Here is a 13,505-nt window from a genome sequence, read left to right as displayed (position 1 = left end):
ACATTGTATATTTGATTTGACTGCACCCTTCTGTCATTTGACTTGTTCTTTGTTCCTTTCTTCTATACTTTATTTCACCCAGTATTTAACACCTGTAATCGTGTGATGTGACAATCAATTGTGACAATTATTTGTTTATTTTCATTAGCTGTTTTGCGTATAAATTAAATGTTAACAATCAAATTTCAAGTTGCTTAAAAAATGTAGCACTTTTTGACTAAATATCAGTCAATACATTGGTAATCGGTGGATTAGGACTCTGAAACTGGAGTCGCATCAGACCCAAAAACCTGGCATTGAACCAATGAGACATGGCTCTAGTCTAAACACACACTGCAGAATTAATGCTTGCATTCTGCCATCTACTGGCAGAATGTAGTAGCACCCACACCTAAGTGTGGGTGCTACTAATGAAAAGCGGGGAGTTTTTATTTTTTGTATTGGTTTACCATTAACTTAATGCTGTGTTACCCTACATCAGTTTAAATTATTTAAATCATGCAATCTGTTCACATTTTAAGGAAAAAATAAATGAAATAATGACAGATTTCCAATGCTTTTGATTACTACTGAGAATATTGCTTTGTTTTGGGGAAAAGTAGTGTACACGTTAATCTCAGCCATGCATTTTAAAGCTTTTTTTGTGTGTGTGTTTCAAATATCGCAAAAAAGTGTTTATCTTGTTGAATAAAACATAGGAATATATGTTTTTGTTTGCTACAGACCTTATTTTCTTAATTACACCCAAAACCCAATGCAATCCTATCGGAAATCTGTGGTGGAAACCCTTGGTTGAGGTAACTTCCAGATGGACCTACATATAAAAATGTTAATTAAAAAAATGGTTGATAAAGCACTCTATCTCACTGACAATAACAGACTCTAATACACAGTGGTGTCATTTTTTATATTCATATTGAAAGGGACATATAATGAACGTAAAATAACACAGCTATAGGACTTAAGTCACTCATTGAGAGAAACATGCACTAAAAACATTTTCAAAATGACCTTGAAAGGGTAAAAAATATGGCACAGCTGGCACTGTAAACAAAATAAAGAGTAAAACTTACAATTTGTTAGTGTCATTAGTTTCGTTAAAATACTTTAAAACAGTAAAAATAGTGTTTTAATCAGCACAGATTCACCACCTAGTCATGGTGGGCTCAAGCATCGGTCAGAAGAATCTGATGGGAGTGTGTACAATATCATTCGAAAGTGCGGGAAAAAAGGTTTAAGGCACTTTTCCAATTCTCGAAAATAAGCAAGACATTTGCTTATTTCAGAGAATTTGTTTAATACTCTTCAATGACATCATTGTTATAACAGAGCCTTGTAATTAAAAAAGTCTGAAGAAAGGCCATTACAGTCCCTAGTACAAATAAAATACAGCATATTGCACTCACTGTTTTGAATAAATTAAATATCTTGTAGTCTTGGCACAGTGTTCAGATCAAGCATGGTTCGTTGGATGGCTATGACTAAAATGCAAAATAATGAACACGCACACAGGCCTACAACACACACGCACGCACCCACAAATAAGTTATACATCAAAAAAAGGCACACGGATAAACCTGATCATTTGTGTTGCCACGACTCTTTGAAACATGCACCGATTTTGTCACGGCAACCATTTCTGAATCTGTCCTGGGAAAACACTTACTACTGAAGGTAAAAATATTGTACTGAGCAGAAATAAGTTAAAACATCATGCATTGCGTTAGTGTGGCACGTAATCCACATCAACCTAACAGCAACCTAATTCACATTATCCCGGGTTGGGTAAATGATCGGTTCCTACTGCAGGGTCCCCACACATTTTTAGCAATGAATTTCCAAAACTTTTCCAAAACTTTTCCAGAATATTTAGCCCAATTTCCAGGCCTATATAACAATCATTCAGCGCAATAATGTGTCTCTTACTCCTATGTAGAATGCCCAAAGATAGGCAGATAGGCAAAATAAAGCATAGAATATAGAATAGTACAATTTCATTCAAAATTTCGTGCAAAATTAGGGCATAGCTCACTGGAAGACTCATTATGGCATCCGTATGACTTATTTTATTTAAATAATATATGCCATCACACAGCCCGTTCTGCGAAAAACTACTTATGTTACATATTTCGTGTAATGTTATACATGTTTATGAAAATGTTTTGTATTAACAAAATCAATAGCCAAAAACAATGCATAGCCAAATATTTTTCCAGGACCCTTGATAAATTCCAGGACCTTTGATCAATTCCCAAACTTTTCCAGTACTGGATAATTTTTTTTTCAATTTCAAAATATTTCCAGGAATTTCATGACCGTGGGGACCCTGCTACTGTACTGAGGTGTGTCCCTGAGCTGTTTGAAGACATCTGAGAAGAATCTATCCCACCACTCTCTTCTACCATAGAGACAACTCCGTTGTCTTTTGTTTTGAAATAAACGATATAGAATATGGGTAGGATGATGCCTATGAGTAGCATGGCGATCACGGCGTTCCACCACTGGATGCCCCAGTCGGAGCCGTAGCCGGCCAGGCGCCGGCCTCTGAGGCCAAACCGTCGTGGCATGTCACAGTTACCCATGAACGCCTCGTCTTGTACATCTGTGGTTTGTATTAGTTTCTCTATGTCGTGGTCTACCTCCTTGAGAAAGTCTGTGTACTCCTGCACGTTTGGCTTGAAGCTGGCTCCGCCCCCGTCTTGAGTGGGCGTGGCTGCTGGCGTTGGTGAATTTGGCGTTTCTCGCTGCCAGTCTCTTGGGTCAGCGTGAGTCTCTGTTAAAAAGCTGTGTTTCTGCACAGGGATTTTGATTGATTTCAGCGCAAACAAATCTTGTTCCTGAATAAGGTTGTTCACTCTCTTTATGTCTGCCACCTGTCAACGAAAATAATTACTGTGCATCAAAATGTCATCATCAGGCGCGCACTGCACACAACCAATGGCAATAGGCTCTATGCACAGCAGCCATATTGTAAAGAAATTGGGCCTCTTCCTTACTTCCTTCACAGGTGTTACCAATGATACTAATGAAGGCTTGGTTCCATTCAGGTCAAACAGTCAGCATGTTGGCTCACTGGAAACTCTCTGCTACTCCAGTGGGTCTCAAAGTGTGGACCAGGGACCCTCATGGTTCCTTGAGGGGGTTCCAAATGGCCCCTTACGACTCTGAGAGTGTACAAACGGAACCTGGGTCCATTTGGTTCCGTTTGTGTACACTCTCAAAGAGTTATGAGGGTCCTTCAAATTAAAAGGTTTGAGAACCAATGTGCTACACTAAATGGAACAGAGCCTTCATTAGAATCATTGGTAACACCTGTGAAGGAAGGAAGAGGCCCAATTTCTTTCCCATATGGCTTCTGTGCATAGAGCCTATTGACCCCGGAATAGGCAAAAAAGAATCACCTACCTTGCAGCCATATTGCAACGCAAGCTTGTTGAGGTTGTCGCCGTCCAAAAGTTCTCGTTCCACCAGCTGGACATTCCCGTCTCTGTCCTGTTCCTGGCGAACGCGCGGCATCAGCTCAATGACGTTCGAGTCCTCCTCGTCCTCGGAGGAGTCAGCAGACTCATTCTGCCTCCTCCTGAACATGTACACCTGGCCGTCCACACTGGCATGGACATCCACTGGGGCCTGAAAAGCCCTGGGAACATGCTCCCCACGCCGCATCAGTAAGATCTAACCCTATAAAAGGAATGTTCGGAACAAACAGAAATGTCTCCAAGTTAAAAACACACTAATGACAATGACAAACATCACTATTGGTCTGTCACAGCTATAGGGGCGTGGTTTATTCCATTTACATCAACATATTGAGAGGCAACAGAGATAGGAACTATAAGTCAACAACACCTGAAATGGTTAGACATCTAACCCGTATACTTTGTCGAACAACAAATAGCTAAAATAGCCGATGCACAAGCTTACAATGTGAGCTTGTGAATATTGTGATTTTTGGAAACTTTTTATCTTATGTTTTGAAAGATTTCGCCTGACATCCCTAAAATAAGAATAGGGAGAATACAAAATTAGAGACAGGATACTAAATAACAGCATAAAAGTGCTCTGGCTAGTCAGAACAAAATAGCACGTTATAGTGAATATTGAATAACATAACTAAACTTGCCAGGGACCCCCAGGATTCCAGCCTAGGGGTTCCAAAGTGGACCCCTACATGTCTAACTCTGAGAGTGTACAAAATGGAACCAAATGGACCTGTAAAAGGGTCCATTTGTACGTTCAGATATGGGGGTCCTTGAAATTAAAACGTTTGAGAACCACTGACATAATCATGGCGGAAAGTAACTAGGTACAGTACATGCACTCAAGTACTGTACTTAAGTACCTTTACTGGAGTATTTCCCATTTTCAATACTTTTACTTCTACTCCGATCTCAGAGGCAAATATTGTACTTTTACTCCTCTACAATTATTTGAAAACTTTAGTTCTAGTTACTTTTTAAAACATGCATTAACCACTTCAGCCATGGCTATTTTCTAAGGACTTCTATACATTTGGAAACATGTGAAATGGGATATTGTGTACTTGAGTACTTTTACTTTAGGTACGGTACTTAAGTATATTTTGATGCCAATACTTTTGTACTTTGTACTGTCAAACAAGTACTTTAGAATTCTGGACTTTTACTTGTAACAGAGTATTTCTACATTGCAGTATTGTTACTTTTACTTAAGTAAAGAATGTGAGTACTTTTTCCACCACTGCCACAACATTAGTCCTGAACATGAAAGTCCTGACGAAACTTCAACCTGGTGTTTGCACTTTCTACCTTTTTGGCCCGTACATCTACATAAACGTTCAGATTTCAAATATAAAGTGCTTAACCCATGGCCATGGATGTTATGATTATGTACGGGCCCTCAGAAGTACCCGTATCTTCCGTATTGTTCAATAAAAAGCATTTTAATCCGATCGGTGGCCATTTTCTCATAGAGTTATAATGTATCAGAGTGCAATACACCTCCCAACCGATAGGGCCACCTACTTGAAAGCAAAACAAAACTGAGAAAATGGCCACCGATCGGATTAAAATGCTTTTTATTGAACAATACGGAAGAGACGGGTACTTCTAAGGGCCCGAACATAATTATAACATCCGTGGCCATGGGGTAAGCACTTTATATTTGAAATCTGAACGTTTATGTAGATGTACGGGCCAAAAGGGGAGAAAGTGCAAACACCAGGTTGAAGTTCCGCCATGACGGTCGTGACAGGCGACCGTCGTGAGATCCACGGCTAACACAACATTGGCAGCAGCAGGAGTCTGACATTCGCACGCGTCAATGTGTCGACGTCGACAACATACAGCATGTGTCACCAGCTGGCTGCTTACATGGCATGTTTTAAAGTTACCAACCTCATTGTTATGAAACCCACACAGCTACAACGAACACTTTGTAACCTGCCGAAATGTTATTGTTACCAAGTAAAGTATGTCTTACAAAGTAAAGTCTTTAAATACTTTATTTACCCGGCAATAACAATCAACTTACCTCCCAAGCTACCAGCGTCAGAGCACTTCTTGTTCTGTAACAATATGGTGGTTTGCAAAAACTGGGGGTTATTACTGCCACCTACTGATTGGGAGTGTAAACTCTACTCATAGCTCTTTCTCACCAGACAACTCATAATCCATAATTAATGAATGACAAAATAGAGCCCTTTAGATAGAGTGGCCCTGGGGCAAAAAAGGGGGGAAAATACAATACAATAATATCATAAATAAATGATAAATATCATAAATATCATAAAATAATATGTGCTCATTAGAAACAATATCCGTATGTGTATCATAAGAATACCATTCCATATGTTTTTGACTCCTAGCCTACTCCTTCTACTAATGATAACAGAACTAGCTAATATGATGATGTTGATAATGATGATGATGATGATATTATATAAAATGTTTCTTGTCAACACTCCACCAATGGTACTTATCTCGGTTTATATTAGCAAAATGCTATTGAGATTAAGTATTAAAAAGGCTTCTACTTTGATGTATGACATAAATATGCATAGATTGTGTCTATTAGAATACTGGGTGCTATCAACTTACTGATTTAGTAGAGCAAATAGAAAACAAAAACATTCTGATGTGTGAATCAAATATGTCAGTTTAAACATGTATTCATCAGACCTGATGAAAGCTGCTGTAAAGAAGTTGTATTAGAAATTCACACCACCTCATATCGGCCACGAATAGACCATTTAACCACTTAAGCCTTATTTTATACTTTGGCTATTCAAAAAAGACGATCTACAAGCACCTATAACGTGCCCAAAATAGGGATGCCAAGATTCATTTGGTTAAAGGACATTTTGTATTGACACGTTATCTCTATCTCCAACAAAGTCATCTAATTTGAGATGCAAGTAATCAAACCCAAATAATTTCTCTTTCTCCTTGCTTTTCTCCTTTTCATTAATATTTGTGTTACGTTCAAACAGGAGACAAGGCTGTAGTGATTAAAGTGAAAAGTTGAATAATGTGATTGTGTGAGAGAGCTGTCTTCTCCAGTCCTGGCACACAGGCAACACAAACATGTCTGGGTCAAAGGGGGTGACCTGTTGTAGCGTAGTTAGACCTCTAGATGGGGCTATGGATCTTTCAAAACTGCTATTCAGCGATGACGCTATTCATCATCACTGAACTGCAAAGAATTGGAGTGAGAAATTAGATCTTTGTTCAGAGGGAAAACATTATAAAGCATTAAGAATGATAATTCCATTTCTATGCACTGTAACGGGTTTGAGTGTCACTCAAAAGAGCTTAGCTAAATGCCTAAATGGTAATTGTTTGTTATCTTCCTTGGACCACAGAAAGGTTGACAAAGATATTAAAATGTGTCAGTTCCTTGATATAAAATAGAAAAATAAGTTAGGTGGTTAGAACTTAAGTAAGCAGTTAGATAGGGTGTTAGAAGTACCCATGTCTTCTACCTCAAGAACTAAAGAACATAGCATCTGAAGGGAAAATGTGGGATGTGAATATGTCAAACTAGACAGAATGGGAGCACAACTTCAGTAAACAAAAAGAACAATAAAACTAATTTGCCAGGTGCATGGCTCCAAAATTTTCATGAAAAAGAGGCTAATAAAAAATAAAAGCACCCGAAGGACATCACATGTGAATATGTCCTCATCCAATGTTAGGAAAGGGGGAAAAACAACGATGCACTCATAGAATGCTTGTATTCACGAATTGACTAGTGCAGGTTCACCTCTAAACAAATAATGTATATTTAAAGAGGAGCAAATTATGGCTCATTGCATATGATGTGAAAGACGATCTAAGAAAATAACCGCCTTCAAAATGTTGTGTTGAATACATTACAGCACAAGTGAATGTTCCATTTCTTTCTTTTTTTCTTTGCACAAGGTACATTTGCAGCACTTTGATTGTGTGGTGGGCTTGCCTTTATCTAAACATAAAATGCAAACAATGCAGTTTTAAAATATTTCCTTGCACAAGCCTAGCCCCAGCCTGTACATCTGTAGCATATCAATGCAGACTGAACCTGTCATTTAATATAATGTAACATGTTGTTCATGACACAATCTAATTGTTCGTTAAATACACCCCCTTTCCTTCACAAATGAGACATTATATGCATTTGCAACAGAGTAAATTGACCCCATAATTACACGTGTGAACAAGCTGTCATGTTTGACGAACCTTTCACACCTCAAAAGATACTGCATTATCTCAACGCAATTGTTGTAGTCTTGGCTCTTTGGTAAATATCATATCATATTAATTCCCCAGTCACATTCGAAGCAAGTCTAAGCTAAAAGCAAGATATTCTAAATGCTAAGTTGATAGCAGTCATGCATATTCTAGTGTTACTTTCCCCATATAAAATGCACATCCACTCAGCTGGAAGCCAGAAGTGACCTCCAGTTGACCCGGTAACTTGACAGCAACGCAGACCGAAGCGCCGCATGAACTTAACCGGTCTCTTAATTGCACAACTCTTTTGATTTTGGCTTCCATGCTTAGAATATTGCCTCCTTTTGTATGCTTTTGCACAAAAGGTCAGTCCCTAATGTACTGGATGTTTCAACTGGCAAGTGCATCTCTAGACCTACCGTCTACTTCATAAGCTCATGTAGTCAAGCTTACTGTTTACTTAGGCTCATGTAGTCAACCTTTAACGTGTACTTCATAGACTCATGTAGTCAACCTTTGCCACTTGAAAAAGCAGAAGGAAAGTAAAGTAAATGTTGCCTTAGAGGGATTCATCATATCATTTACATTACATTCAAATGCAGGGCGCGACACTGAGCGATGGGCAACAGAGCGGTATAATGTGCCATGTTTCAGGGCCACTGAGCAGCTTGTCCAACTGACAGAGAGAGAGAGATATAAAGAGAGAGAGGGAGCGGGATCGAGAGAGAGAGAGAGAGAGAGAGGGAGAGAGAGAGAGAGGGAGAGGGACAGTGAAAAGGGGAGGGAGTAGAACCATGTACAATGCATGCACATTTTACCCACAGAACAACAAAAGAGGGGCTTACGCTGAATGATTCAGAACAAAGATGAAATATTTATTGAGTTGAAAGATTGATGTATAGGCGCTAGCTATGAGCTAAAGAGCATGGCCACATCATATCACATACCAAGATGTTTTTAACCCGAGGGCTGGAAAGAGCTTCTGCATCCAACATATGTAATGCTAAATAATTTGTGGGGACATTTATTAACTTTTTTGCTATTTCAAATCAATATTATCTAAAAATGAATGATTAAACCATAGTTCATAAACCCGTTAACAGCATGCAGAGACTGTGCTGTAAAGTAATTGTACGCGTATCAAAATGGTATTTCTCCATGAAAAGTGTGTGGATGATTTTCTTTTAACCCACTTTGGCTATTCAAAAAAATAGCCAAAGTGGAAAAATCGAGAAAATGTGTGCAAATTAATATATTTATATTCTTTTAAAGCGAACATTTTTTAACTCAAATCTTTGCTTCTGGGGGGTCCCTGGAACAAAATATTTTGAGATGGGGGTCGGCGGCCAAATACATATAAATTTGGGGGTCCTTGACATGAAAAAGTTTGAGAACCACTGATATAGAAACATACGTTTTTTTCAGAAAACTGTTAGGATTTAGAAGACATTAGTAAGAATCGGCCTCAGGTCTTAATGGGTTAAATATACATATTTTTACATTTAAAAAATGTTGAACTGTGTAAGTGTACTCCACCAACGCATCTGTCTCAACTACATTATTCAGGTGTGCAAGAGACTTTTGACAGTTTTTCAAATCATTATTTGTCTTGTAGAAAATAGAGCAGAAGATTGAGGCTTAATCTGCTGGATGAATTGTGGACACGAACCACAAGCGATTGGGGAGGAGGATGCTCGGGGTAGGTCTTGGGGAGATCCACAGGGGGTCCCAATGAATTGGTGTGGGGAAACAAAATTAATCTTCACGGCCCAGGGTCATGGCAACAGTTCAGAAGTGTATTGATTAAATGTCGACTGCCCAGGTGAACGTGATTCACAACTCAGAGGAGGCTTCAGTCAGCAATCCATCACCGCGGCACTGCGAGAATCTACGGTGTTTATTTAACTCGGGGAGTGTAAAAATGTACCCTTTAGAGGGACATTTTTTACTCTTTCTGAGTTACGTGAACACTCTGGATTTTGCAGTGTAGAGGAACATTCAAACCAACACAACATCAATGCATGTTTACATGCTTGGGTATGATTAGTGATATTTGTTATGATGGCTAGTGGTTGGAAACAAGTTTTACTTACGTAAAAGTATCGATACCGCAATGTAGAAGTACTCCGTTACAAGTAAAAGTCCGGAATCCAAAATCTACTTGAGTAAAAGTACAAAAGTATTGGTATCAAAATGTACTTAAAGTACCAAAAGTAAAAGTACTAAATGATTGAAAATAGCCTAGGTATAAAACAGAGCTAAAGTGGTTAATGCATGTTTTATAATGTAATAATTTATATCTGCAAAGTAACTAGTAACTAAAGTTTTTTAATAATTGTAGTGGAGTAAAAGTGCAATATTTGCCTCTGAGATGTAGTGGAGTAGAAGTAAAAGTATTGGAAATTGGAAATACTCAAGTAAAGTACAAATAGCTAAACATTTTACTTAAGTACAGTACTTGAGTAAATGTACTTTGTTACTTTAACGCCACTGATGATGGGGATTAATAAAGTATTTCTCATCTCATCTCATCTCACATCTTCACCAGGGTGTACAGTATGTTATACTACTTTTATTTAGTGTACTTTAGTGCACAAAAAATAAATATATAAACCATTTATGTCATTATAATCTCACTGGTTGTAAGCTTTGTCTCAGGTATTCCCATACCGTATTTAGCACTGTATGTGAACGGTTGTTGCATGACAAGATTACGTCATTATGTTAACTGTGTTTCTGTGATGAGAGTGCCTGGCAATAAAACAATGATGTGTTGAGAAGCTGCCCTGTTCCGTCCCTCATGATGACCATGTCCACGCATCAGTGAGATAGCGGTGTGACTGTGAGTGTTTAAGGCTGTTGAGGGCACCGTGTTTAGCCAGGAATTTAATTTCAAGGACCCCCAGTTTGATATGTATTAGGCCACAGACCCCCATTTGATGTGGAACCCACATCAAATCTCTGGAACCCACTGTAAAATCCTCAGTGTTTGGACCCTTGGTGGTCCAAACACATCGAGAACAAGTGCTTTAGCCCACTAGTGGTTCTTTTGAAAAAAAAATTTGATTGTTTGATATTTTTTCAGAAAAAAAAAGAAAAAGTATCTTTTGAAATCATTTTAAAACATTTATAGGAAACAAAATAAAAACTTGTCCGCGACCCACAGATGGGTATTCAAACCCAATGTTTGGGAAACATTGCTTTAGCCAAATGAAACCCGAGGGAACTAATCCAAGCATCTGATTAAACTGCAGCAAGCTACTGTATGTAGTGTATACTGTATCAGTTTGGATCGTGAACCCTAAGGGTGGAGCCCCCGGTTCACATGGGAATTATTTTGCCATTTTAAAATCCTGGCAGTCCCGGTCTCCATGCTGGCCATGAGCGCTCAGTGACACATAACCTTGCCCTGTCACCACCCTCGCCAGCATGTCAGCTGATATTAGCATGATTGACGTTGAAACAGCACTCCGACCCTATGAGTTTTGCGGCTCTGTATAACCTCGCCCTAGCTGTGTGCCAGGGCTAGGACATTTAGGGCATGGTACTGGATCACGACGATGCCATCTTTGATTGTACTGAGCTCGTGTCCTCTCTTGAACAAGGACAAATGCCATTCATTGAAGTGTATTAACGTAAGAAGATGTAGTTGTTAGTTTTCAATCTTCAATATATCACGTTCCACTCAGAGATATTATTTTGTACAGTACTGACAGATACTTGAGGAAGAATTATGGGAAAAAAATTACTCTGAATGCAGGTGTTATATTCATCCATTAATGCAAAACAATCTAACAACTTAAAAATACATTATACTACAAACATTTAATGCATTTAATGCAAACATTCTAGAATGGGGCTAATGTCGGTGGTACAGCTTCATTCCAGATTGAGTACTTAATCCATTCAAAATGCAGGGTTGACGCTAGAGGATTCAAATATTTTGGCAATTTTATCATAATTCTGTTAAATTTGCAGGATGGTCCTCTATAATACCACAAATGACTGTAAAAGAAGTACCAAGTAGCCTTGGGAACCCAATGGTTCACGAGCCATGTGGCCCATACCCCAACCCCACCTAGGGTATGGGCACTGATGACGCGGAGGAGAGGACACGCCCCCAGCGCCCACAGCGTCCCCGGCGGCAATCGAACCCAGGACCTTCTAGCTGTGAAGCGACCGACTCTAGCGACTGCGCCACCGTGCCCTCTAGGTATGTACATATTAATCAATGTTTCTGTTGTTGTTGCTAGTTTATGCTATTTATAGCATAACTGCTCCTAAAAGTAGGGTGGGTTAAATGCAGAGGATACAGTAAATTCCTGTATGTGCATATATATGTACAGTACTTAGCAAATAAACCTAAATCCTACAGTACATATCATTTAAGGAATGTCAGTCTGTCTGAAGTGCTTGGTTCTCCTCAGTGGCTGAAGCAATTGCTCTGCACTTGCACATGGACATTCATCATTTGCACATGCCCACCGTGAGGAAACCTGTTTTTCACTTTACCCAAATTCAAGCTGTTTATTAGCCTTTTTTGGAAACACTGTCTAACTCTACGACCGCAGTTACTGCGCATGCCCGATGGGATGAATGCATTTTTACAGGGTTGCCAGAGAGAAACAAGCAACCAGGTCTATGAAAACAGACCCAAACGAAGAGAGCCCAAGTCGCTTATAATAAGCGGACATGGCAATATGATCATCTGCAGCTGTGTGTGTCTAATCAGATTTGCTGCTATACAGTGTACAGTATGTGTTTATTTTATTCGAATACATTCTATTCTATCTTTATGTTGCTGCCGGTTCCTGTAACTTAACCCCCACATTGCATGCCCTCCAGGGACTTCTGAACATCTAAAAAGGCTTTGGCGACTATCTGTGGCATAATGCAAACATAATAATGCATGCATGTATTGATCTGATCCACCTGGATCCACTCTGGAACTCAAGCATAATTTAAATTCAGCCATAATGCATAATGAATGGGCAGTGTTTACTGCGTGTGAGGGGAATGCTCTGTGTAAATGGAAACTGTGTGGTCATCCAAACCAAAGGAATTGATTAGGTCAAGCAGATTAATAATACAAGAGGTTCGGGCCGCTACGTGCCCCTCACGTCTAGACACAATAAAACATTTAACATGTTAATAATATAAACCTTAGGTTTTATCAACTGTCATTGACATTTTCAGATTCTTCTTTTAGATGATTAGTTAACATTCTTTGAAAAGTTATGATTTTTTCCCATTCCAAGTGGCTATGCCTTCCAAAGTTTGGGTAGACAAGCCGGCCTGGTGGAGATTGGCGGAGATCTGCGCTGAGGAGCAGCGCACCGTTCTAGTTAAGGCAATCAATTCTACATGGTTCAGCCCTTCAGTAACTGTTCTCGTGCCTTCATTTCCACCACTGAAAAGGCGAGTCGCATGTCACGTGTGTGTGTGTGTATATGTGCACGGATCTGCACGTGTGTGAACACACACACATGTAACATGTTGACATAATGACGACCTGTTTCTGTAGCTGTAGTGCGATGGCAAGCGCATGATGTTGGTGTCCGTTTTCTTTGTGGCATGATGATTAGTTTGTATCAGAAAACAGTGATTCTCTAGTTCACGTGTTGTTGGTACAGTAGCATGACTTTGTGGTCAACAGACACATGAGTGAAATGCTTATGGGCGAGTCCTGCGGGTGGGTGTGCATATTCGGCCGCTGACATGGTAGGCTCAGGCTGTTACAACGCTTATGGTTAGCCATCCGATTGTGTGACCTGCCTACCTATACATTGGGGGACGCGTCACGCGACAGGACAC

At 39.4% G+C, this 13,505-nt stretch overlaps 1 protein-coding gene across 1 annotated transcript; it reads right to left on the bottom strand.

Annotated features, from left to right (window-relative positions):
• Positions 1 to 888: 888 nt before the first annotated feature.
• On the bottom strand, positions 889 to 5,540 carry lysmd4 (LysM, putative peptidoglycan-binding, domain containing 4). The gene is made up of 3 exons (XM_080437914.1): positions 5,512 to 5,540; positions 3,406 to 3,681; positions 889 to 2,873 (listed from the first exon to the last, which is right to left on the bottom strand). The coding sequence occupies exons 2-3, from the start codon at positions 3,664 to 3,666 to the stop codon at positions 2,310 to 2,312; spliced, it is 825 nt and encodes a 274-aa protein (XP_080294040.1). The 5' UTR covers positions 3,667 to 3,681; positions 5,512 to 5,540; the 3' UTR covers positions 889 to 2,309.
• Positions 5,541 to 13,505: the final 7,965 nt, after the last annotated feature.

The sequence above is a fragment of the Gymnoscopelus braueri genome (genome assembly GCF_963280865.1).
Source record: "Gymnoscopelus braueri genome assembly, chromosome: 9".
Lineage (NCBI taxonomy): Eukaryota > Metazoa > Chordata > Actinopteri > Myctophiformes > Myctophidae > Gymnoscopelus > Gymnoscopelus braueri.
The sequence above is the reverse complement of the archived record's forward strand: the minus strand, read 5'-3'. Positions and strand labels throughout refer to the sequence as shown.

Excerpts from the sequence above, each read along its gene's own strand:
- lysmd4 (XM_080437914.1), bottom strand. The coding sequence starts at position 3,666 with ATGCGGCGTGGGGAGCATGTTCCCAGGGCTTTTCAGGCCCCAGTGGAT. Across the intron at positions 2,874-3,405 it reads CGTTGCAATATGGCTGCAAG|GTGGCAGACATAAAGAGAGT; the intron begins GTAGGTGATTCT and ends TTTCGTTGACAG.